The sequence below is a fragment of the Vidua macroura genome, chromosome 2 (genome assembly GCF_024509145.1).
Source record: "Vidua macroura isolate BioBank_ID:100142 chromosome 2, ASM2450914v1, whole genome shotgun sequence".
Classification (NCBI taxonomy): domain Eukaryota; kingdom Metazoa; phylum Chordata; class Aves; order Passeriformes; family Viduidae; genus Vidua; species Vidua macroura.
In genome coordinates this window covers 30,109,942-30,136,622 of record NC_071572.1, presented here as the reverse complement: position 1 = coordinate 30,136,622, position 26,681 = coordinate 30,109,942, and the positions used below count along the sequence as shown (strand labels likewise).

The 26,681-nt window shown below is 39.5% G+C and overlaps 1 protein-coding gene and 1 non-coding gene across 2 annotated transcripts; both read right to left on the bottom strand.

Annotated features, from left to right (window-relative positions):
* Nucleotides 1-1,395: 1,395 nt before the first annotated feature.
* On the bottom strand, nt 1,396-23,700 carry RNF149 (ring finger protein 149). The gene is made up of 8 exons (XM_053971013.1): nt 23,212-23,700; nt 15,779-16,029; nt 12,866-12,934; nt 9,952-10,034; nt 9,391-9,487; nt 6,534-6,729; nt 4,145-6,175; nt 1,396-1,996 (listed from the first exon to the last, which is right to left on the bottom strand). Exons 1-7 carry the CDS (start codon nt 23,675-23,677, stop codon nt 6,117-6,119), a joined length of 1,221 nt encoding a protein of 406 aa, XP_053826988.1. The 5' UTR covers nt 23,678-23,700; the 3' UTR covers nt 1,396-1,996; nt 4,145-6,116.
* On the bottom strand, nt 3,722-3,834 carry LOC128804434 (small nucleolar RNA SNORD89). Its single transcript, XR_008436072.1, has one exon. It is a non-coding gene; the product is annotated as a small nucleolar RNA SNORD89 (small nucleolar RNA).
* Nucleotides 23,701-26,681: the final 2,981 nt, after the last annotated feature.

The following is a 26,681-nucleotide window of genomic DNA, read 5'->3' as shown; positions in this document are numbered from 1 at the left end:
ACTGTAATTTTAAGCAGATAGAGTAGCTGCTCTTATATTTAAGCCCTGAGACTGAAAAGGAAAGTAACTTGGAAAGTTAACAAGTTCCATTTTAATGCTGCTTGCTAAATGAAAGTTGTTTTAAATCTGTATCTGCTTCTCAAATTTTTAGGAATTGCAAGATCAATAATGCAAAGTAAAGATGGTCTTTTGGCTCTTTCTTTCCAAGTAATTTGAGATGTGAAAGTGCTTGGATTGATAGGATTTTCAGTCTCTTGTCTCATTTAGTGTAATTTTTCAGTAAAAAGTCCTGTGAGAAATGTTCTTGTAGTCATTAGGGCTTAGACTTGTGCAGCTTTCCAGTTAAAATGTATCAGGTCAATTCTAGACATTGCTTCCAACCCCAATACATTTGCTATCAGGCATTTTTAGTGGCAACACTTGGGGCACAAGCTGGTTTAAAATCATACCTTAATGTTTTCTGTCTACTAAAGCTGAAGCCCAATTTGACTATATTCTGTGTAGCAGTACCCCTTCTTTAAAAACATACATACATAGTCATAGACTAATATCATGGTGCTACTATGATATTACAGCCAAAGTCTAGCTGTTCTGCATCTTCACTGTATTTGCTTGAGTTGTACTGATACATGTAATTTTTAGAGTTCTGTGACAAATCCAAGGATTAGGGACTTATCAAAAAATTTTATGATTCTATCATAGATATGTCTGAGACATATTAATTTCGGAGCCCTGTCGTACTGGGGAAGTGCAGGGTGGCCGTTGCGAGGTTTACCCTGTTCCAGACCCAGCCAGGACAAGGTGGCACAGCAGAGCTCCTCAGCCAGGCTGGTGGCAGCTCAATGATAATCCTGCAGTGATCTATCCCTGATGGAGAGGATCCACACTGAAGCAGTTCTTAAAGAACTGCAGCTCCTTGGAAGGAGCAGAGTAAAAGGGTGAGGAGGGAAGAGCAGAGACCACCTGGTACAGGCTCACCCCCCCACCATCCTGCCACCATGGAAGGGAGAAGTGTCAGCTTACCAAAGGGTAGTTTTAGTCTACTACCCTACTCTCAAACTAATTTATTGCCATTTCTAAGTAATCTTCATGTAGTTACATCTCTTGTGCCTGTGATGGTAATTGGTAACTGTTATGGTAATTGGTAACTGTTTCTTTTCGTGACCCACAAGTTCTTCCATCAATTTCCCCCCTCCTCACAAAGCAGCCAGCCAAGGTTAACCCAGCCCTTCCAGGTATTGGTGACATTAGGGGAAGCACCACATGCTTAAAGGGGCTCCCCCATAGCTACTCAGCATCAAGTTAAGCTTGTTTTGTGCTGTGCTAGTACTGAGTGTCTCAGATCCACTTCCTAAGTGTACCAAAGAAAACAAAACCCTCCACCTTCTCAGACACTGCTTTTTAAAAGGCCTGTATAATTTATTATGGAATTTGAGCTTTTAGCCATTAAGTTACAATAACAATGCATAACTTGACATTCTTACAACTGTACATACACAATGGAAAAGACAAGTGCTTAATCCAAACAATGCAACCGAATTAGTTCAATGTTACAATAGAAGACTGTTGTGAATAGTTTTTGACAGACTAGCAAATTCAAATAGTTCTCTGCAGGTATATGTTTATAGTAGAAGTAAGTGGCTTCAAAGTTTTGGAGTTAAGCTTCAGACTAACAAAATGATGGAAACTTACTCTGCTCTTCTGAATTAAGGATATGCTCATTTAAAAATGCAGTAACATTACCATGTTTCAGATAGTGAAAAGGAGCTTCAAGTCAAATGGAAGTATAAGGGACAGTCTCAGGCAATGCACTCTTCACACACAAATACATGCAATTATAAAGGCATTCTATTTTAAAAACTTTCTTAAATCAAGTTTTGCAATACAGTAGGATATCTGAGGAGAGATCAGGACCCATACTGAATAAAACCAAAAGCCTTCAGCTTGATTTGTGCACTTTTAAATCAATTCCAATTCTCAAATCTTCACATATCACCTGTGAGGGAAAAGAACACATCCAGTAAAGATCAGTCTCAAGGACATGTTACAATTTTTTACAGGCATTCAGTTAAAAAAAAATTAAGGTGACATATTCCATTGCAGGAACTATAATTCACGATGGCCCTATTATAAAATTGCATCCTTTCAACTTACCCAAGGGGACAGTCTTGTTGAACTCTGCCCAACTACAACTGGCTGGTTGTAGAGGAATCTCAAATTTTGCAGGATGGGCAAAAAACCTGAATGACCATTCCCAAATCAAAATTAAAAAATTAAAATCAGGTAATTAAAAGACAGCTTTGCACACTTGACAAAGGTGTTGCAATGGTGTTTCTCTGTGCCAGTTACAACCTAAACAGGACCAGAATTCCCAACAGGCCAGCTTTGGCAGGAATATACTGGTATGCACTTCATTAAGTCAGCATGGATTAAAGGCATTTCCACTGTAGGTAAATTATCCTACAACTCCTCCAGTAGACCTCCAAAATCTAGCCCTAATTACTGGCAAGAGGCTGCTGGACTACATTCACATGCAATGTGGGGGGTACAGGGCAGGGGAAAGGAATTATTGGTATCCTATAAAACTTCTCTAGTACATGCCAAGAATCTCCTCCAAGCATTGCTTACAGCCAAAGGAGAATCCAGTCTAGCAGTCATTAGTAAAAGAAAATCCAGACTTTCCAGTTAAATTGGTACTGCAAGTAATTAAACTATGAACATGCTTTTAGATCTGAAATGTCTATGGTTCATTTTTGCTTGCTATCAAGTCTGAAAGACAGTTTAGACATTCACTATCAAGTTTTTTCCAGTTTGTCATAAGTAGACTATTATTCATAAACTAAAATTTCTGAACAAAGAGGGGCCTCAGTTTTTCTTTTAAGACAGCAATTCATTTTGACTTGTTCATAGCTCCTTAAAAAAAAAAAATAGAATCACTTAACTTCACTAAATTTCTAACAAAAACAGCAGCAGTAGCAAAGCCATACCAATTAACACAACACTAATAAAACTTATCCCACAAAAAACAGAATCCCCTAGTCCTGCTAGGGATTTTTCCCAAGTGATTTATTCAGCATCACCACTGAGGGGCTTTAGACTTCATGTGGGCTCTGCAATTTAGCTTTTTGTATAATGATACCACAGGAACATCTCCAATAAGCAGCACTCTGCCTGATTACAGCAAAATCTAACAAAGGGACAGAGGTGTCCAAGACAAGTTCCTGCATGTTTTACGTAAACTGTGCAGCTAGGAATAGAAAAGTGATGAGGGCAGGGGGAGGCAGCAGGAGCCCACAACACACACAGCTGTAGCTCCTACACTAGGCAGGACATGGCTGAAGCAGCAGAGGCATATTATAGCTTCCCCAAATGAAAGAGAAGGGAGTCAGGAAGCACATACCCTACAAAAAGGGGTGAGGAGGTGAAAAAAATCACTCATTAGTTCTGACCTTCATACAAGTTTTTGGTAGGTTAAGTGTTAGAAACTAGCAATACCAGTTTGATCCAATTTAGTGGGGATCCAGATCAGCAAAGTCTCTGCACCTGTATTTACCTACAGCAGCCTACACCCATTTACTCAATGTAATAGATGAGCTTATTCGTCCTAGCCTTCTTGTTTCTAAGCTTCTCTTGCTACTGTTTTAAGCTCCCTAGATTGTCTTTTTCCTGTCCCGTACTTTTCATCCTACTTCTCCTTTTACTAATGCATGTCAGCTTTCTGACTGAGGTCAGACTAGTGATTCGCTTCAGATGATTTTTGTCATTGTACTTCCAAGGAGAGCAAACTGCTTGCTGGAAGCACTGCAATTCGGCCTTTTGTCATCACTCCTCAGCAGCACAGCTGGCCTCACAAGACTTAACTATATCAAAGCTCAACTATGTGCAAACCTATTTGACTGAAACAACTGTAACTATTTTTGTGAATGACTGAAATGAAATAGGTGCAGTGCCAGCATGTGAAACAGACCTCAGGAGTCTTCACACTTGGGTATTTTTTTAAGTCAGCACATACCAGATTTTATAAGCACACTTTTCAGTTTGCAGGTTCCTTAGCTTTTCTTCCATCTTTCTGCCAGATCTCAGATTTAATTCTTAAGAAAAGCTTTTGGTTTTATAGGTATTACATAAAAGCTCAAGTACTTACCACAATTCTCCTCTCCAGAATGAATACTGTGCTGTCGGTATCAGCAAGACACAATCCACAGACTGACAACACTTCTCTTGATAACTTCTCTTTTGGTTCCTCCTTGAGCTAGAATTTAAACCCTCTCAACATTTACTACATCAATGTTCAGTTTTGTGTTAAAGAAGAGGGAGAAGACTTAGTTTTTAATATTGAAGAGATAGTTAAAAAGGCAGTTCTGGAAATGTTGATAAGCTTCTTTTGGAGACGTAAGTGTCCCTACACGTTGTCTGCTTTAGTTGTGGGTTGTTTAATTATTTGTTCAGTTTTGGAGATGGCTGGTCAGTCATATTCCATTCTCATGTGCTTCTTGTAAGATAAAGGCATCACAAAAACTTGCACCTGCTGGTGACATCAGAACTACAACCTGACAGTTTTCCAGTAAACCTAAAAGTTATACTCCTACAGGGAAGAGGCAGATCTTTTTAAAGTAGGCATTAACAGGAATTTTTTGGAAGGAAATTTAGGGTGAAACATCTGCTCTGCAAAGTAGAAGTTCAGATTATATTTCCCCCTCTGTCATTTCTGGAACATTCATTTTAAAATTAAAAAAAAGTTATTGCTTCTATTGAAGCTCAATGTAAGTTAGAAAAAGAATTGCATATTTTCTTAAAAACATTCCAAATATACATTTTAAAAACAAAATGCACTCTAAAACAAATGTCTAGTGAAAGACACTGTTTTAAGCAACCTGTAGCAACAGCTTTACAAAAGAAAATTGAGGAATGTAGCATATTATTTATAACATGACAATGCTAAAATCCTAAACAATTCACTTAACACTCTTAAGTAGTGTTTTAAATATACATATTTCTTTACAAAACAGTTTAGCAATTCCTTATACCACTTACAGTATATAAATATTTGAATAAGAGGTCATAATGGGAGATGCCAGGGTTTATATTTACTCTCAGATGCTTCAGATTTCTTAAGTGTTTTACTATAAGGCACAGTACTGCTAATCTAAAAGAAAGGAATAAAAGCTAATGGCAAACCCAGTCAAAACTCCTCATGTGGAATATCCAAGAGAATTCCAGCATCTCTATGCAAAGGAAAAGCTAAACAAACCCAAACTTTGTACTTCTTAAGAAACGGTTTCAATTTGTACATAAAGTGGGTCAGGATGGGATCAGGAGCAAGAAGAAATGACATAAATTCTTATAAATAGACTAATAAATATATTTTAGCCATAATTAGCCCTTTACCTCTGTTTTAAGATTGAAAGAGGTAACCAGTGTGCATATACTAAATGTCTACATGCTCAGCACGTGAAGACCACCTAGCACAACCTATTACTGCCAAAATTCAGTACAGAAAGCTAGCAAGATGGAGAAGGTTTCCTTTTCTCAACATCCACTCTGAGTAGAACACATTACAAGATAGAATAAGTATTTGTTACATGTTGCAACCAGTAATTTTTCCATCACAAGAAAAGGATATGCAACATATCCATTAAGTTATTTGATTCAAGGTTAATGTCTTTTCTGAGAATATTCATCTCCAATTACAACAGTTCAGAACTTTCAGAACATTTTAATAGTTATAGCTTGTAAGTGTTCTCCATGTGTACATACTGAATGTAACTAGTGCATCCAAAATGTTTAACCGTTACACATTCTACATTATTTTCACTGCCTAGTCTTCATCTTTGTTACAGCCCTCTGGAACACAATGACATTGCAACAATGCTTACAGAAAAAGGGTTATTGCATTTTTCTTTAGGATGAGACATCCAGAGGAGATTTTATAAAATCCTCCTGTGTACAAAATTCTTAGTTATTAGCCCTTTTGGAACACCAGCTAGAAAAGTTTGAAAGGTAAAATAATTTACATTGTTATTTTTTTCTGTTTTCACTAGACAAAAGTCCTTACTAATTAAATAAAAAATAATAGTTCTTCAACAGTCTATTCAAGGTATCTTCCATGATGCAGTTCAGTGGGAATTTCCATTCGATAGATGTTCTCCATGACGGTTATTACTGGCATCCACATCTAGAAATCAGGAATTAAAAGAAAAATTGTTTGTTGTTTTACCATTTTAATATGCTTTATCTGTTACATTAATCCATACTCTGGCAACAGACTTCATACTCATATATACCTCAGGTTCTTGAGATTCTCTGGGTAATCCTCTTAAGACACTGCTTACATCTTTCTTTCCCCCAAGTCCAGTTATTTCCAGCTTGACAGAGTTCCTGGACAATCTGCTGTATTTTTTTAAGAGCAGTAATAAGTGACACCACTCAGTCCGCTCTGCACTGCAGTACTAACTGCTCACACCAGCTAGAGAATAGCTTCTAATGCAATGTCTAGTGCTAAAATTTGTCCAGTGAAACACTGAATTACTTACCAAGCAATGCTGTGGTTTCCCCTGCATCCTCTTTTAAGCTGGTACACTGCAATACAGACTCATTAGTGGAGGAAGCTGACAATTCGCTTACTTCGTTTCTGTCATCATCTTGCAAAGCAATACTCAGACTTCCAACTGAAACGCTGCCACTTATGGATTCAGGTATTGGAACTTCAAGTACATCCTCAGGGTCCCCCTTCAAAATTAAACATATTTAACTGTCACTTTTGTCTACAATCAGACATCAACATTCCTCCATGTCACCTTTTGTAACCTCACCTTATTGGAAAAAAGAACAATTTTTAGCTATTACGTGTGCACTCCTGGGAATAGTGTTGATATTGTCCACTTTCAAGGTTATTGTCTGACTGCAAGAAAGAAAGCCAACCAAAAGAAAAGCCATTTCTCCAAAGACACCCCAAATCCAAGAGCAGAAACAGGAAGAGTCCACCCAGTCAGCCTTTTGGATGGATTACTTCAACACTGTAGCAACAGTATTGCTGAAGGTTAGGAGCAGGCTCAGCATATATGAAGTCCCCACTGAGGAAACCTATTGATTCTTTGACTTTGTGGAAGTCTCCAAGTCCTGTTTTTTCATTATAGTAGTTGGCCAAGTTTTTTTTTTTAACTAGGGTGAACAAATATTTACATCAGAACCAAATTATTTTCTCTGTCTCCAGCCTAACTTTAAGTCTGTTCCAAAAACACAAACACACTGGCTTGTCACTTTGCAGGAATGCAACATCTGCATCAAGGCAAAGGGATCTATTTCACCTATTGTATAGCACGAGCTATACAATTCTGAATTAATTTTCAGAATGGATCAAAGTCCTATACATACAGTTCTGTTTCTACAATTAAACAGACTACCTTCATTGCCATATACATATTGATGTTACTTATACATAAGCAAATATATTGCAGTTTAAGTAGCTATTCTTTTTGCTTACTAGCAAGTCTTTTCTCCTTCCTTGAACAACTAGCAAAAGCCCATCTTAAAATTTAAGAAATTCTAGGCTGATTCTTTCTTTAGCATCAAATCAGCATAATTTAAAACATACTGAATTTTAATGAGCTATAGACATGATACAATTGAACACAATCTTTACATTTGCAGACAGGAGGGGACTTTAATGGTTTTGGTTTCCAAAACTTAAAACAGTTAAATAAGCACTGAAACTACAAAATTCAGTAATGCTCTACAAAATCAGTCAGACATGCCGAGCTGCAGTTCTTTCTCTCATAAAAAATAGCATAATGAAGAACAAGACCACTGAAGTCTGCTCTTTACAAAAGCCTTGTCATAGGACTTGGTGCCTTTTTTCTACTTCAAGCCTTTAAAAATGTAAAAGCATCTGAAGTATCTGTTGTCCATAACTGAACTGAGCCTTGAGCAGAAGGTTTAGTATATTTCTGTAATGCTGCACATTCTTTTCTGCAGGTTCAGAGTGCAGTGCTGAGAGAAGCTGCTTTGCTTTTTGCACTTCTTTTCTTCACATCAGTAAAAAAAAAAAAAAATCAGGAAATCACTCCACAGACTAGAGATTGGGCAACCTGGAACAAACTGAAAACTAAGCTAGAAAAAAATTCCTGAATGGTTTACCACATTAGCTTCAGTGAGACTTGAATGACTGATGCAAACACAGGACCCATTTGCCTCATTTCATTAGAAAAATGAACTAGGCTTCTCTATTTAACATAATCCCACTCAATCTGCTTTCCAAAAGCCATTTTAGCCAAAAAGCAGAGGAGTTATTACTCTTCCTGGTTGGGCTTAGTACCAGTATCCTCTGCAACAGCACAAATTCAGGGAATGCAATAATTCTGAAGGTTCCAGTACTTCAGTTTCCAGCCTGTATTCAAAAAGATAAGTCAATTTGCATGTAACACAAGATACATCAACCCCAAGAATTGAATGTGAGCAGAAACCAAGCTGCTAATATAACAATATTAAAGTAGCAATAGCTATTCCACATGACAATGAGATTGCAACTTCCAGGTAAAGTCTGACTTAATACACAGAAGCACCAAAATCTGGTATACACATATTACAGAGCAAGAGTATTGTCCCCTTTAACAAAACAAAACAGTAATTCCTAACACTCTTCCACAGATCTGATAAGTCTCTGCAATGAAGTAAGAGAAAAGGTAGTCAAAACACAGACCTAGTGTATGAAAGGAAAGTCCCTGAAACCAAAAAACTGCCTCTGTTTTCTAGAGATCTCTGTAGATCAGTAGGAGATAAGAGAGGTACATTCTTGCCTATAGCATTTTAGTGAAACTCAAGACTATTTATCAACAGTGACTGAGTAACCTACCGCATGTGTCTTCATCTCTCTTTTCTGGTGCTGTCAGAAAGAAATGAGAGCACATCATTTTCTCTACTTAACCAATTTCTGGTGAATGTTAGGAAGGTTTTAGGTACCAGCTCATTTACAGGGATAAATCATGGGGCATATGTGGTAGTACACAAACATTCTATGTAGAAAAATTGTAATTTCTTCCTCTGAATCACAGTTCTCAACAACATCAAATGTATGTTCTAGATTTATTTAATTCAGTTATATTTTTGCAGCCTGAGCAAACAGTCTCAACTCTGTTTCAAATTCCTTAATATTATCAGCTGGAGATAGAAAAAACTGGTTATCAAAGAAGATTGATAAGCTGCTCAATACATTTAAGTTCTTACCCATAAAATTCCCTTATTTTTCTGGTTCTCATTCAATTACTCTTTGCATTTTTGCCCAACTTCTCAAGTCCTGTTAAATAACAGCTGCTCTCATTCTGAACAGTTACACAAAGTCTTGCCTCCTAGACTGTACTTCTACTTTGAAGATTAAAGTAGTGTGCAACATACCCAGTATCCCAGAGCTTTGATAACATCTAGTTTACACATTGGACAAGTTCGGTGGTCCAAAAGCCAAGGATCAATGCATGTTCTATGGAAGATGTGCCTAAAGAAAAGAAATGCTCTTTAGAACTTATCATGAAAGCCACAGATCCCTTCTTCAAACAGTGTACAAATTAACACACTAAAAATAAACCTTTCCTTTACAATCTTGACGATTAGCTGCTGCTCAATTTACTAGTATAGACATGGTTCTGGAAACCCTTTGGTTCATGCCAGCTTTCTGAAGAGGAGATGCTAATAACCACAAAGACACCACACAGTTATCAGTTCAACAGTGTACAGTTCTAATTTAAGTAAGCTCTAATTCACCCCTACAGTTCTCCCAATTGCTCCCTTGCCTCCACATACATATGAAGTGCTACATAGTCTCACAGTGCCCTTCAACATTTTACAGACCATACAAATCACAGCTTCAGCTCTGCCACCAGAGGTTCAGAAGAATTTATAGGAAATTCATACCACTTCTTCAGAAAAACATGCTAAAGAGTAATAACTACGACAACTTACTTGCATGGCAGAATTCGGACAGTGTCCTTCAGTTTGTAGTTCTCAATGCACACAGCACAGTTTTCCACATCAACATCTAATCCCTAAATATGACAACACATTTAAGTGCATTACATTCACACTTCATTACAGAAAAAGCTTTGTGTAATAGCTAGCTTCAAAGAATGCAAAATTTATCAAATGGCATAGCAAATAAAAAAATCTACCTCATTTAATTTGAGATTCTATCAAGAGGTGATTTGATCAAGTTATCAAATACTAAAAGCAGCCAAACCCAGATTTTCTAATTTAAATAACTATACCTGGCATCCTAAGTAATTCATTAAATCTCACACATTGCATTTGTTCATGGGAGCACAGAAATGTTTCAGTTGAAGGTAGTTATAAGATGAAAACATTTTAAGAGATCAGCACAAATCAAAGTGTGCAATCTGAACAAATGGTCCCAAAGATTTCCAAGAGCAGGAAAAGATTTTTGGGGTTGAATATTGCAAACCTCTTCTTTACCTTTTTATTTCTTCTACCACATCCTAGCAGATATTCCTTCACAGCCAGAAGAGAAGACAAGTATGCAATTTGGGTTTAAAACCTTTCTCCAAGTTCACACTAGACAGAACATCATTTCCCCATTTCTACTTTTATCTAAGGGTTAAATATCTTTTCTAACAGGTCTTACTGTCTTCTTGAAGCCATGCTTAGAGTTGCAGTGTAAATATGATGGATAGCTCCAAATACAAGAAAAACAATCCAACTTTAATTGAGCTGCATAAATTCTAAGTATTAGAAGAACAGACAGTGGAAAAATCCCTCTGCTTCCATCCCCAAAAATTTAGTATTTTTGATTTACAACTTACTAAAGCACTTCAGTTTCAACACAAGTATTTAAATGAATTAGTTCTGCAAGGAAACTTTCAAGTTCAAGGCCAATATTTCCCTCCTTTGCATGCTATGAATTTACACAATTAATGCCTTAAATTGCTAAGTAAACCACATTAAGACTGTTTTTTTTTTAGGTAAGCGAAGTTAAGACAAGTGCTTATTCTTGTTATTTTTTATTCTGTACAAGAGGCAGAATACACCATATGTAGCACATACTCATTTGAGTGTCCATTTTACAATAATCCCATAAGCTTCTCAGGAAAAGTCTACATGATAGTAAATACACTTTTAATATATGACCTATTTTTAGTTAAATATCTCAACCTGAAGTGGGGATAATGAAAGACTGCACTGCATCAAAACAAAAGAAATAGAATCTTTAAATGGCTGAAAGGAAATATTTAAAGAAAAAATGTACATTTACAGAGTAGACAGGACAAATGACCAGACAAATTTATATTAGTTCATGAAAATACCTCTGCATCAGTGAGTCACATAAATTTGCTGATAGCAGGTCGATTCAAATCACATTAATGAGATCTACCACATACAAAAGCTCTATTTTAACAGAGAGATTCTAAACTTATCTCATTCTACTCTTCTTAATGAACATGGCACTCATAGGAATAATCAGCATACTGTATAACAACAAATTCCCCCATTTTATTTACTTTAGCCAAGGGTCTATTTACTGGAAGGAACTCCCTGTATACTGCAAAAATCATGCAATACAAATCCTGTTTGGAGGATTTTACTGAACATCAATTTTAAAAGCTGTTAACATCTTCTGTGTGGTTTTTAACATAGGTTTTATCATGACCTTTTTATGTCCCTTTCTTCCTACACTGACATTATGCTCTGATAGTGCTATACACAAGTTTGGGTTCAGTTCTGTCTTTCTTGATCTCTAATGTCACCATTGTATGAACCGAAGTATGAATATCCCTCTGTTCACAGCTTGAAATATATGCTAAACTCCATCAAAAAATAATCTAATTAAAAGTAAGAAAGATTTGTAAAACACTATTTAAGCATGTTGAAAGCATAAAAGGAAAAGGCAAGAAAGTTCAAAGACACTTCTGGGATTTTTTAAGTTTCAAAACTGATTTACTAAATGAAGGACATATTCTCTGTAGCACATGACCTGAGCGGAACAGCTTCTGCTGGACTACTGCTTTTAAAGTTTTTACATATCAGTGTCATTTCTCACTTTAATTTTATTCACAGACTTAAAAATAACCTAATCCTTGTTTTTCATCTCCAAGTAAATCAGTCCTTAAATAAAAACTCATCAAGTAAGACAAGGGTTGGGGGAAAAAAATTCCTGTGTAGCAGCAGAAATCTAGTCAGAAGCTAATTTTGCATCTAGGATCAGCACTCTCAAAACTCCAACTAAAATATTTTCTTTCAAAATGTTGGCTTTTTCTACTTCAGTTATTCTAATACAGCTGAGTTTAGGCCATATGCCATCTAAGCCAACTTCCTGAAAGCTGCTTTAATTTTTAGATTAGCTTTATTTCATAATATAGAAATGTACTTTAAAAAATTGATGCTTCAGGTTAAGCCTACACAGCTCCTTAACGTATTATATGTCAAAAGATGAAACACTGTTTTATTTTTCAAAGCTTTTTATATTTTTAAGGCCTTCTGATCACTAAGAAGATGAATGTTCTTTTAAGAAAACAGAACATTACATCAGCTCTAAGAACTGTACGGAAGTATTTTGCAATCCACTTGTTGATGTTTTCAAGTGCTAAAGATAACAAAGATAACAATGTTTCCTCATCTCTATAGTAGCAGTCCCCTATACATGCTGTATAAACAGATATTATTTGCAACAAAGTAGCTTTAATTTCATAAGTAGCTCAAGTTTTACCGCTTAATTTTAAATTCTGCCTTTTAAACATAGGCCCTAACATAAGCCTAGAATTGTATGTCACACTGCAATTATGTTGTGGTAATTTTAGTTCAAATTCTTTGAAGACTTTACAACCATTTTTAAAACTTACAGCAATAACCAGAGACACTGAATTACCTTTTCTCCACGTTTTACTGTATGCAGCTGAAGCTGGCTGATGGCTCTCTTGGTTTCTTTCCTATGTCCCTTGAAATAAGATTTTAAGTGTTAGTATAGACAGTAGTTTCAGGAATTACATTTCAAAGACTTTAAATACTTTCCACGTGGATTGCTGAGTCTTCTAAACGTGTCTAAAATAATTAAATTGATCTCTGTGCAACGAATTTGTTCATAAAATATTTCCAGGCAGCAGATGTTCAGTAAGCTGTGCGCTCCTGAGGCTCCGCAGGCGCCCTGCTCGCAGAAGCAGCCCCAGCCGTGCGGGGTTAGCCGCGCACACCGGCAGCCGCAGTCCCGCATCCTGACTGCCGCCATTAAGGCCCTTCCCACACAGGAAAGCTGAAACCCGTGTAGGCTTTAGAGGCAAGCAGAACTGTAACAACAGCCATCTAACCAGACCTTCCAGTTAGGCAAGCCCATGAGCAAGCACACCGTATGTTTTGCACCAGCCTGGGAGAAGGTGGAATCCGGCCAGGCAGCCTACAGCCGGCCACCAGGTCAAAAGGCTGCTTGTAGCTATTAATACTTCCCCTCAGTTAAACACTGTCTCCTGCACTGGACAAAGCTTTGCACTGAAAGGACGCATTATGCAAAGGAGATGGCAAGAAAGGCTTTACAGACATGATGCACCACACTGGACTTATAGGCAGTATAATTATGCTTAGAGGGGAAGTGAGAAAAGAAAGCAGTACTGTAGACCAAGACAAAGTGCTAGCTACTGCAAGAAACTGAGAAACTAAACACTCCCAGTTGACAGATGCTGACCTGTCTAGCAGCAACCCTCAGTAAAGAAATATCATAAAGGAATAAAAAACCCCAAACCCATAATGGCAGCTTTTCTCTGTAAGAATTATGATGACATATATAATTTTACAAATGTATAGTACTGAAAATTGTGATTTTTTTCATTTTTATGGAGTTTAAGATAAGTTGTCAGAAAGGTCTCCCAGAAATGGACAAAACCAGCAGAAGCCTATTCCACCTTCTCAGGGTTTTCTGCACAGTCCTGCTTTCATCTTCAGTAGCAAGGAGATCTTCTATAATTTTACTGCTAAACTGACATTAGAATAAATTTTAAGATATCCATCTTCATCTTCATTTAGCAGTTACACTGCAGCTTGCTTTAAAGCATAACATATTTAACTCACAAGTTTTAGTTTTAATTGAGTCTGTAAGCCAAACAAAACAAGATTTGGGTTAGAAAGTGGCTTTTTGTTTCCAAAATTCCTTTAAGACTCTAAATAATACATCTCGAATAATATAATCAAAACATTTTCCAACTTTGCACCATTTTTATTTTCAATGGCTATTTTAGAAGATAATTAGAATTGAGAAACGGGCATAACCTTCTAACGCTAGACAGTTTAATTTATTAAGAAGCATTCAGATGACAAGCACTGGCAAAATCTACTGGCATTTGGATGACAATAGCAAAATCCTATTAAGAGTCTGTGGCACAAGTTTCTTAGAAACATCACATTCACATCCTTAAAACTAAAGTATGATGCTGCCTCATAAAGCATGTGAACTTTCCTCTGTATGAACTATTTAAAAGGTAACAGGAAGAAGCAACTTTCTTCACCAAACAACTGCTACAACACAGAAACACATCCCTTTTACTATAAAGGCTTCTCAAAAATTTTGTTTTCCCGAAAGTATTCTCAGAGAGTAAATGCTAAGATTTAAAGCTTAGTTAAAAAGACTCTAGGAAACCAAAACTTCAGGGAGACCACAAGGTTAACCAATACAGAAGTCCTGTGTGTTTTCCTCAGTTATTGAAAAGAGAAATTAAGTATTTTCCTAGGACAGTCCTCTAAATAGAGTTCAGATTTCTGAAAGCAAACAAAAAGCCCTTCCTTTCTCACCCAAAGCTAGAATCAACATCACCACAGAAAAGGCAGAAGTCCAAATGCTAAGCAATAGTTGAAACAATATTTTTTCTTCACCTGAAGATTAAAAAAAAAAAAAAAAAAGAAAATAAAAAAGAAAAAAAAAAAAAGGAACCTGTAAACAGTAGAGCTGCTGATGATCATGGAAGAAACCTAACCTATCTGCAGTAGCTGAAAAGCAGAGGTAAATGCCAATCTGAGGTATTTTCAAAACTCAGATGGACTTGCATCCTCAACAACTCCATTTAAGTTGCTCTCTTGACTGCAGGAGTCCAGAGGTCCTTTCCAGCCTAAACTGTTCTATGATGAAGTACTTTCCTCAGGGGAAAAAAGTAAAGCTGGGAGTTTTTCTTTTAAGTACAGAAAATTGAGAAGGGCAAATAAGGAGCAAAATTACTCCTTCCAAACCTCTTCTCACTGTTCTCAGTACCTTGAGTAGCCCAAGAGAGCTGAATCTCACCACACATGCACCTTCTAGTCTGCTGTAATTCAGTAACTCTACAGTTACAAGTATCAAAAGTAGTTTTCATAAAGTTTTAGAACTAAAAATTCGACCCTGAAGAATTTGTGGGTTTTATAAGAAAATTAATAAAGAAAAACTTACCATGGTTCCTTTCCATTAAAAAAGTCTGGTTAGTGAAGTTAGTACTTTCAAAATGAAAATTACCGAAGAACGAAACTAACTTTTCATGTCAAAAGGAAGGAAGTTCAGTTAGGTGACAGATCGCATAAGAAGCTGTTGTTGACAAGTGGCTAAATGTATTTCTCATTACTTCATATGTGCATCTAATAATTATAACTAGTCAAACTTGTGATGCCAATTAGCATAGTGCTTATTAGCCTCACTGACTGCTGCTGAGCAGCATTCAGAGTTAGCAAAATAGGAAGAAGGCACAGATCTTCAAGAATGCAATCAAAGTTAGGCAACTGATTTGACACAAGAAGGAGGTAAATACTCTCAAGTGCCATTAGCTCAATTTACCTGGTTTCCAAACTGTGATCCCGTATAGAGGAAACGCTGTATATAGTAAAAGATGAGCCAAGCAAGCGATATAATCATCATGGTGATGAAGGCGATGGCTACAAACACAACTGATTGACCGCTAATGTATTCTTGCACATGGCGTGTGCCAACAACAATACTCATTGTTACTGGAATCCCTCTTCGTACTGGCTCCAATATCTCTATTCCTTTTGGATAGCCAACCATTATCACCACTGTATTTCCTGTTCCTGTTGGAGGGAATAAAAAAAGAAAAAAGTCAGCAGTCACAGTAAAAATTTAGGCATTCTTGCTTGAGGGTAATTTGGCCTCTTCAGTTAAGATCAGCAAAAAAAGTTATAGGAAAGCCTCTGGTGCTTTTTTCAGGCATAACAGAATTGATAGAAAGTTTACCGGTAAAGAATCCTTTATTTACTTTCAAAAGCTCTCAAACACAGGATAAAGTTCAACAGATTCATCTTTACTGTTCAAGGCCTATAGTCATCATTCCACAATGAGGTAAGATGTGGAACCATGCAAAAAACCAGACAAGTCACACACATCTCATCTCAAAGCAGTTTAAGTTCTAGCTTGCAGCTCAGGAACAGCTGGTCTTTCATTTGTCAGCGTGGGAATTTTAGTTGCAGATGGAGACAGTATGTGAACATCACAGAGAGACATTTCAATTTAGTTTGAATTGGAATCTATAGTCCAATTATATGGGATATATAAACAAAATAGAAAAAAATTATCTATTTAATAATAAATTAAATAATAAATTATTTTAAACATTGAAATACTTACAGATTCTTTAATACTAAATATTCAAAATGTAATGAGACTTCATGACAAGGACTTGTCAAGAAATACTTTGTGACTCTTTTGGGAGCAGTGAACAAAAGGATTTTTCTAATGTATTAGAAGTTTAGAGCTCTCATCTCATATGAAAGAAACCTAATTTCAAAAAAACCCCAAAACCTTTAGGCCACATGCTGCCACCAAAACCAGTAAGATACTATCAAGAGCAACTAGCAAAATCCAAAGGCCTCTGTGACCAGTGTTTTATTCCATTTTTTTTCTGGAAGAATACCCAGTATTCTCAGAAATATCTAGCCCAAGTATTACAAAACAAATTACAAACAAATGTCCCTATTAAAAATGTCACATTTTCACTGTTCCATGCTATTTTTATTTGAATAGTTCTTACTTTGTGTGTACCAACACTGCTGCCATCTTGGTAAGTCACAGCTTCATAGTTTACTTTGCTCTCCTGCCTCTGAGAAAAAGTTAAACTAGTCTTGATTCAGAAAGAAAGGAAAAAAAAGATTTCTAGATTCACAAAGACTACCTACCTGCAACAAGACCTCCCCCTGAAGGCTTAAAGCCTTTTTCCCTTCTGGCTGTGTTAGATTCTTTATGGAGAAGCTATGTCAGAAGAAATGGCTTCCTTGTTTATAACATCACATCAAATGGGGATTTTCAAAATTGAAATCTGCATTCTGGCCTCAGCCACCTCTGCCTGCTAAGACAAAGAGTTATTTGCCTGAACTATTTAAACCAAATTCCTTTAGTTGAGACAATTCTGGCTGTGACAGCTTTTCAATCTGGCCACTCTGCTACCAAGAATTTTGCAGAAGTTTCACTTTTGTATATAGAACTCTTCCCTCCATAAGGCATTTTGCTCTGGATGAAAACTAAAGTTTCCAGGCATTAGCTGAATAAACCTCCCGTCTCAACTGCACCTTAACACAACCATCCCACCAGACCCAGCAAAAATGTGGATTTTCCTAATAGGGTTACAGTTACACCGACTTGTGCCTCCCCTCAGGCACTCCACTCTGCTCACCAGCAACACCCACCCCAGCTATATTGCCTTGCTTGGTGGGTGTGCTTGAAGACACAAAGCAGTGAAGCTGAAGACAGACAGGCAACAAGCACCCAGGCTCCACTAATCAGTTCTGCTCACCAACAATGTGTTGATCTACATGATATCCCAAGTCCAAGCATGCGACAATTTGGTTAATTAATATTGTTCTTCTCTCTGAAACAGAACAAAAGCACTACCAGAGAGCCTCATGAAACTCAGATTAGAGTGTGAAACACTCTCTGCTCTCTGACCCTGCACTACTCCATAGGAGTTAGCAAGAAAAAAACATACAAAAGTGGGAATTTATCTTGCACTGCTAAGAACTGCTAACCCCACACCTTAATCAGGAAATTAGGTCCTGTATCCTTCATCAATTTTAAGAGTTACAAATAACAGCAGGGGTGCCTAAGGATGGCCAGGGAATGGTACAAATGTGTTGGAAAGATTTATGTGGTTTCATCCAAGCTTAAGAAGAAATGGAAGTTTCAATATTAGAGGCAGCCTGGATTTTTAATCAGTAAATTTCTACCTCAGTCCTGAAATCTTAAGTCAGTTTAATTCTGCTATCTGATTCTCTGCATTATTTCTAATGATGAAGTATTTAAAAACCCCCACAACAATAAGTATTGTCCTCCTCTGCTTTGTCACAAGAACGCTCAACTATCAGACAGTTATTTCCTTGAAATGAAAGTCAGGCTACTTTTGCACAATGGCTGCTAGACAGTGTGACACCTTCCACTTTTAGAATTAACATAAGCATATGACACATTTTTAAATAAATACCCATTAAAAGCATTTTAACAGTTTTAAAGATTTGCTGATGAACCTGCCATTAAAAAATACATGCAACTAAACACAGTGGCCTTGAAGGTCATGAGACAGAAGGGGAAGAAGAGAAGAATAATTGCAATCCATGATTACAAAAGGAACAAGAGCAGTCTCAGAGAAGCAGTTGCCCTGAGCAGCCTGTAACACTAAGGGTTTTAACTCATTCCTTGCTAATTTTAGCCTGCTGCTCTGAAACTCATTATTCAAAGACTGAAATGATGGTGAGTCATTCCATCAACTTCTTCAACTGCCACACAACTCAGACACCTCAAATCACATTTATAAAGAAAACTCCAAGTGTCACATATATGCATCTACTGAAAGCATGTTGTATTGGCTTTGCCTTTCTATAACCTTCTAGTTTTACAATAAATAATCACATTTTTACTCCACTAGAGTAAACCATTTTTTTTCTAGGTTTGATTGATGCTTCAGTGAAATTGGGTCCACTTAAAATTTGGTCTGTGCTTTTTAACATTATGAGGGGGCAGAGCCTGAGGATACTTGCAAAAAAGGGCAAATCTGGAACTCTGAAGATGAAGGTATGTTTCCTGCCAGTGCAGACAGTTTTACTGCTACCACTCCCAGTATTTTCTTGCAAAAGGAAACCAGCACTCTACTGATGAGAAAAAAGTAGGACAGCTACAGATCTTGATTGCAGGCACACCATACTACATTTATTCCCATTCATGCATAGAGATGAAGAAGATATCTTCTGTCATCCGGAAACTGATCACAGACACACCCTACTTTTTGTCCTCCTGAGAAATGTCAGAAAGCTCCCAGAGTTCCACCATCTCAGTAAAAAATGTTTAAGGTCAGTCCATTGGTTTATTTAAGCATAGGCACCTTACTAATATTGCCACAACTAACACCACATATTCTTTTTAGCTCCTGTTCCAAACAAACGCTAACAGTACTCTAACAATCCTATAACAAGCTTTGTCTTAACCATCTACACCAACCTCATCTCACATTATCCCTGGTGCATGTTGTATTTTCACCTGCCTCAAGTAGTACACACACTCTTTCCACCTGAGTGCCAATACATATGCACTTTTATCTATAAGACAGATAGAAGCAGTTACTCCTGCTTCTTCAGAACAGCATTACCAGCTCAACATCATACAGTCAGGTCTTACTAAAGCCAGCCACAGTCCTTTCAGCAGTTAGAGTACCAGAAACTTTCAGCAGAAAACAGCAGTAATACAGAATTTATACAGCATTTGAGAATCCTGAGCAGTCCTAGAAGAAGTGTAGCAAAGAGTTGAACTACATGCCAAAATAACTCTTAACTTTGATGCTTTGGAGATGCCAAGAACTTATAGAATCATGAGCACAAAGTAATTTACATCTGTTTTGTTCAATACATGTGCATTAAAAAAACATGACAATGGAGGAAAGAACTAGTTGGATGTATGTTGGCAAATCAAAGATCATTTTCATTATGTAGCCAGTCATATACTCAAATTAAGTCCCAAGCTTCCCTTAAATCCACAAACCATGAATTAAAGCCCTAATCCAAACCTACCTCAAACTATTACAGCCAGTGCCTCCCATCCCTGCATGTCAAGCACAACCGTACTTCATTCCATAATCTATGGTAAAGTAACTTATGTTCTGATCAGGATCACCAAATCCTAGCTTGGGGGGGATACAGAGATTGTTGGGTGCTCAGCACGAAGTATAACAGGAAAACCATAGAGCCAGAAGACCCTGTTTTCTTTCCACTGCAATATACCTCTGCCTCTCCCTAACTTCTGAACCAGAACTGAGCCTCTGACTGTACAACACTCCACACTTTCCCTCTCCAGATTCCTCACCAACCCACTCCCAGCTAATATTTATGTGCAATATTTATTTTGGTTTTGGAAAGCAATTTGAAGCTTCTGTATTGTATTAAGTTCACCATCATCACCAAAAAGGAACAGTTAGGACTGCCTGCCAAGTCTGTAAAACTGAAGTCTGAATTTATGTCGTTCAGATTCAGTAAATGAAGTCCCCAAGTAATTTGGGTAAAATGAGAGGTTTTTCAATGGAAAAATCTCAGCCACACATGAAATTGTGCCACTATTACTTTCCTCGAGGAGAGAAGTCATCCAGCACTTTGAACAATGTAATTTGGACAGAGAGCAAAGGCTTGAAATGATACATATCAATAGAGTCACATTTGCAGAACCTTCTTTTGGAAGAAGGGAAAGGATTTCAAGGCTGCACATTGAAATTCTCGACTCTCTTGTTCCAAAACTTTAGTTAGAATCCCTACTCACTGTACTCATGATGATTGCAAGGAGAAAAACACAAATTATTTGGAACATTTTTCTTTTTTAAAATGCTTTGACACCAGCTTTAACAAATAATTTCTTCACCTAATCAAGAGCCTTTCTTTTTACTCAGCGTGAAACATGCCTAAAAACACCAAAAAAACAACCAAAAAATAGCACACACGTATCACATACATCCCAGAAAATTCAAAGGCTAGGTTTTCCAGGAGAATGAAAAGAAGGCACTGAAATCACAAAAACTGTCTATCACCTTCACATAATTTGGGCTGCATATGGCTCTACCAGCCATAAACACTGTTCCATCTCACATCATTTTCAGCACCACTAATTGCAAATGCATTAAGCGGATTTTACTTATGCATGTAACTCCACTCCTTAGTAACTGCACTGCAGATTTCCCAGAGTATTTATCCTCAGCACACCTTCCAGAAGGAAAGCTTGCTTCCTTATGTGCCAGTTCACAAAACCCTTCACAGAAATGAAAATGCAGATTCTGTAAACTATAGCTTTACCTTGCACATTCTTCCCTGCCAGTCTTTCACAGACTTTTCCATCATCTCCATCTAAGATTTAAAACACTAACAGTACCTCTTCCCTTTATTCCTAAAGTGAACTGAAAGTGTTTAAGCATTTACATGTCTGAAAGTGTCAACCATGAAACAAACATTTATGACTACATCAGAGCTCATAATTATATTGCGATATATTATAATTGCATTCATACAATCGTAAGGTCAAACCCACATTTATGAAGCCAGTATAAATACAAATGTATTATTGTATATATGCACTATACTAAATCACATGCTCTGCCTAGGTGGAACTTTCATCAGCAACATTCTGCCAGTTCAAGGGAAAAAACCCAACAAGCAGTCAGAGAGCACTTCTCTTTATACCACTGGCAGATGTAACTGTACTAGTGAAGTCCAAAACTGAGTATTAAGCCCAAGAAGGTCTTCTATAGCACAAAGATGACAGCAGATTTTTTTTTTTAATTATAAAATAAGCGAAATGGGAGAAGGAGAAAAAGATTCAACAAAAGAGCAAATAATACTTATGAAAGGTTACAATGGGGAATGGAGAAGAATGAGGAAAAAAAAATTGAACTGAATAGCCAATACAGGGTGAAAGCAAAAAAATAAACTGTTTCAGATAAAAGCAGTATTACACAACAAAGTATCTTAATCACCACCTAGGATCAAAACCAAAGGTTCATTTTATCTAGCATCTCACCTCCACTTTCACGGTGAACTAAGAATACGAAATGTGCCAGGCTAATCTCAAGCAAGCAGCAGGCTAAGAACAATACTCATGATTCCAATCCCCCAGTTGGTGCCACTGGGTATTCCAAGAGAAGAGACGTATTTTCCAATAGATAATAACGCATGCAATAGAGCAACAGCTCCCTAGCGGAGATTTTCAGCTCGCTACACTAAGAAAATAAGTTTGTTTACTTTAGAGACACATTACAGCTTTACCTCATCCAAGTCCCTGGTCCTTCCCTTCCTCACAACCAGGAACGAGAGCCCAGGTACTAATAAACTCATTGTAGCAAAACTATGTGCAGCACACATCTACAGAATTTTTTACTTAGTTTGCCTTGTCTTTGCATCCTCCTCTGAAGACATTCCTGTTTCTCAAATATATACAAAAGCAAACAGATTTTACTGCCAAGTTTTGAGGCTTTTTTTGCCTCTTTGATATAAGCATTTAATATTGTCATAACCATAAAAATTCAGCAAGTCTTTTGTGTCATCGTCCAAGTGGGGACTGTGGTGACAGAACATCTGGATTCCTATCTCGGCAAAAATCACAGAACCTTTCTGCAGGCTACACAGCAGCAGTAGTACGCTGAGACAAGCCAACATCCTTCTCCAGGATTCAGTTTTCCTAATGCATTTGCGAGCGTTTAAGGATTACCTGATGCTTACACCTTTCTCTCACTCGCAACAGACCTGCGCAGGAGAGGATGATGAAGCTATTACAACAAAGCCTGTTCTACAGATATCTTCAAATAGCTACAGCTGTACCTTCAAAAGCACCTGAAGGCATCTTCCGGATATCTGGTGCGTTTCCAGACGGCCTGCAGAAACCGGCCTACCTGTGACCGCTGTGGCCATTCTGCCAGCGGGTACCAGGCAAAAAGAAGGTATCCCTAAAGGAAATGCAAGCCTCCCACCCCAGTCTGCCACACGACCGCCGGTCCCGATGGCTGTGCCGCATTTCCTCTCTGACGCCCGGCCCGTAACTTGGGAGACAGAAGACGGTCCCGGCATTTTCCCTAGCGTGGCTTACAGGAAAAGAAAACAAAATCCCGGGTCTCTGTACCATTTTTACAGGGATATCTGCCTCCCCACATCCCCATTCCTCACTGCGCAGAGCCGCATCACCGATGCGGGCCGGCGATAGACAAAGCGATCCCCCCGACCCCTCGGCGAGCGCGGGGAGCTCACCCAGGTGGGACATAGAGACGGTGCTGTTGCCGAAGCGGGCCTCGTTGTAGATGACCACAGCGGCCGCCCGCTTCCGCGCCGCGTTAGTGACCTTGTCCTTGAAGGTGCAGCCGCCGCGGGCCACCAGGGCGATCCAGGTCGGTGGGTCGCCCTCGGGGGACCCGCGGCCACCGGGAGGCAGGGGCACGTCGTAGTCGGTGTCGGCGGCGCAGCCCTCCATGTGGCGGGGTGAGGCGCCGCGGGGAATGCCCACATGGCCCCGAGCGCTCTCCTTGGGCGAGCTGTCCCCGTAGCGGCCGCTCTCCGTGCTGCCGTGCACCGTGCGGTTGCTGAGCGGCTCCACGTAGACCGTGCTCACCCACGCCGTGTACCACTCCAGCGCCCGGGCGGCCGCGCATGGCGGCGGCGGCGCCCCCAGCGCCACCAGCGCCGCCGCCACCAGCGCCAGCCGGGCGCGACGCACCATGGCCCGGCCGCCCCCGCCGCGGACAGGAGAAGCGTGCGCAGCTCGCTCCGCCACCACCGCCGCCGGCGCGCTCTGCCCCGCGGCCGCCCCGCGCCGCGCAGGTACCCGCGGTGCCGCCCGGGGCGGAGCCCGCCCGCCGCGGCTGAGGGCGAGCAGGGGGCCGGGCCGGGCCGCCCCGCCCCGCGGCATGCCGGGAGAGGGGGGGCGGCACACAAGGTAGGCGGGCGGGGCCAATGGCGGCGCGGGGCTTTAGGCCGCCTTGGCGCCAGCTACAGGGTCTGAAGATCAATTAGGTTGGCAAAGACCTCTGAGATCATCGAATTCAGCCTGTGATCGGGCACCTAGACCATGGCACTCAGTCCCACGTCTAAGTCTTTCCTTAAACACTCCAAGACCAGATGACTCCACCGCCTCCCTGGGCAGCTCACTTCAATGTCTTACACCCTTTCTGTGAAGAATTCCTCCTAGCATCCAACCTAAACGCACCCTGGCGCAGCTTGAGGCTGTGTCTTCCTGTACGGTCGCTGGTTGCCTGGGAGAAGAGGCCGACCCCCACCTGGCCACAGCCTCCTTCCATGTGGTTGTGGAGTGGCAAAGTCTCCCCTGAGCCTTCTTCTCTCCAGGCTAAACAAACCCAGCTCCCTTAGCTGCTTCTCATAGGACGTGTGCTCCTGCCCCTTCACCAGCTCCACTGCCCTCCTCTGGACCAATTCCAGCACCTCCATATACTTGAACTGAGGGGCCCAGAACTGGACACAGCAGTCGAGGTGCTGAGTACAAGAGGAGAATTACTTCCCTAGCCCTGCTGGCCACTCTATTTCTAATACAGGCCAGGATGCCATTTCCCCCGGTCTGCCGGGGCTGTTTAAGGCGCACAGCTCAGTCCCGGCCTCCTGCACGCAACTGGTGCCCACGGGGATCAGCCTGAAGCGCCTCCTGCACGGAGTGCCCACTGCCCCTGCCTGGCATCCGCCTTCCCCTGCCGACGAGCCCTCGGGGGCTGCTCGGCCTTGGACCCGGCCATGGGGGGCGGTCCCGAGTCCTGTACAGCAGCCCCGGCAGTGACACACGCGTCGAGTTAAATGAGTCACCCCCGCGCTCTCCGGGGCGCACCGCGCCCTCATTCGAGGGTGCAGCGTGGCTTCCTGAGGAGTGGAGGGAGGCTGGAGCACCAGAAGCAAGGACACAAGGGAACAAGAGGTGGCTGGAAGCCAGCAAAGAACGGAACGGTGCACAGACATGCAGGGGAAAGGGAACGGAGCTACACGCGGTCAGATACACACGGTGCCCCGTGCTGTTGTGCTGAAAGGAGCTCATTCCAGAGCAATGAAAAATGGTGACAGGGTCTGTACTGTGTCTGGAAGAAAAAGTATATAAATACAAGATTAAGGTACCGAATAGACATGATCATTCTACAGATTTGTTTTCCTTTAAATAGAAGTATTTGACATACACCTCTTCTTGAATAAACACAGTCTTCCCTGTTTTTTTCATGGAACACATGTGTATCTTTTCCTAGCTTTTAAAATGAATCACTTGTTTTCACCAGCTACCAGCCTTTTTTGAATGGTTGTTTTCCTTTAGAAGACAACAGTTGTGTGTTCTGCACTGTTACCTATGTTGTCGAACAACATTGTCAAACTTTGTTGATGTCCTTTCTAATCGTGATTATATGTTATGGGTGCTGACACAGGCAGGGCCTAATAGAACCTGGAATAGTTTGTGCAGAAGATACCATTGGAAAAAGTCATAAGCTCGATGAACTGCCCTATTCTGTGTCAACATCAAGGCCAATATGTTCCCATTTCTGTTGCAGAGGCAGTGTTTCAACAAACAAACAAACAAATACATTCAAATCCAAAGTATTCCTTAAAGCTACTCTCTTGCATTCTCCCAAAATAAGACTTGGCAGTGTTAAGACTCTCTCCAAAGGCACTGAGCATAGTGACAAGAAGATTAAAGTAGCAAAATCAGGAAGACAGAAACACTGAGCAGACAAAGTAATGTGGAAGGGGCTGTGGAGAACTTGGAAGTTGAGGGAAGAACATAGAAAAATTAGAGTTAATGAAAAAAAATAGGGAAAAGAGAAGGAAACAGGAGCATCTAGCAAAATGTTAGATGGGAGAGGGCATGTGGAGGTGGTGGCAGAGAAGGGCAGATAAAAGGTGAGCTTTATTGAAGGATGACAAGCAACACAATTTGGAAGAAGCGCAAATTTAGTATTTAGCAAAAAGAAGATTAAAAAATGAAAGTACTTCAGTGATTCCAAAAATGTTCAAATTAGGGTTTGGTTGGGTTTTGTTTGTTTGTTTGTTTTTTGTTTGTTTTTTGTTGGTTTTGATATTTTGGTTTTTGGTTTGGTTTTGTTTGTTTGTTTTTTGTAAATAAATGAAAGACACTTGGTGTAGTCAGAATAGACATCACTCCAGAAATGGGATAAATGTAAAAACAGTAAGTGAAAAGGAAGAAACCAGCTGCAGGAAGTGTTCTTTTAAAAATACAGATTACTGGAAATAAGAAGCTGGTGTTGATTGAGATTTGTTAGGTTAGGGAACTGTGGTCACAGTTCTTATGAATGCAGTCCAACCAGTGGCAAGAGAAAGATTTAAAGTATAAATAGGAAACACTGGCTGATATTTGATCCTAACACAGACTGTCTATTCTATTCTATTCTATTCTATTCTATTCTATTCTATTCTATTCTCATATTTATTGGATATGAAGTGGGAATTTTAGTATGAGAGCTTGAATTTTGTTGAAAGGAGATGGTGTGGGAAAACAAGATGAAAAGGTAAATTGTCAGACTTGGCTTAAGAAAACGCATCAGAGGAAAGTGGAGAGAAGAGAAGAGAACAAGCTGTAACAAGAACTTGTAAGAGCAAGGCTGGCAAGGGAAGAAATAGCACTGAGGAAACTTCCAAAACACTATTAATGCACACCCAAGAGATAAGTCCTCAGTTCCTATGTGCAGAAAAGAAGAGTGAACTTTAAGAGTGACATTTAA

What these genes read in the sequence shown, in the direction of transcription:
- RNF149 (XM_053971013.1), bottom strand. Translation starts at nt 23,677, where the DNA reads ATGGTGCGTCGCGCCCGGCTGGCGCTGGTGGCGGCGGCGCTGGTGGCG. An exon ending in GATCACAGTTTGGAAACCAG is followed by an intron (nt 12,935 to 15,778) that starts GTAAATTGAGCT and finishes TCTTATTTCAAG; the next exon opens with GGACATAGGAAAGAAACCAA. An exon ending in GGAAACCACAGCATTGCTTG is followed by an intron (nt 6,176 to 6,533) that starts GTAAGTAATTCA and finishes CCTGATTTCTAG; the next exon opens with ATGTGGATGCCAGTAATAAC.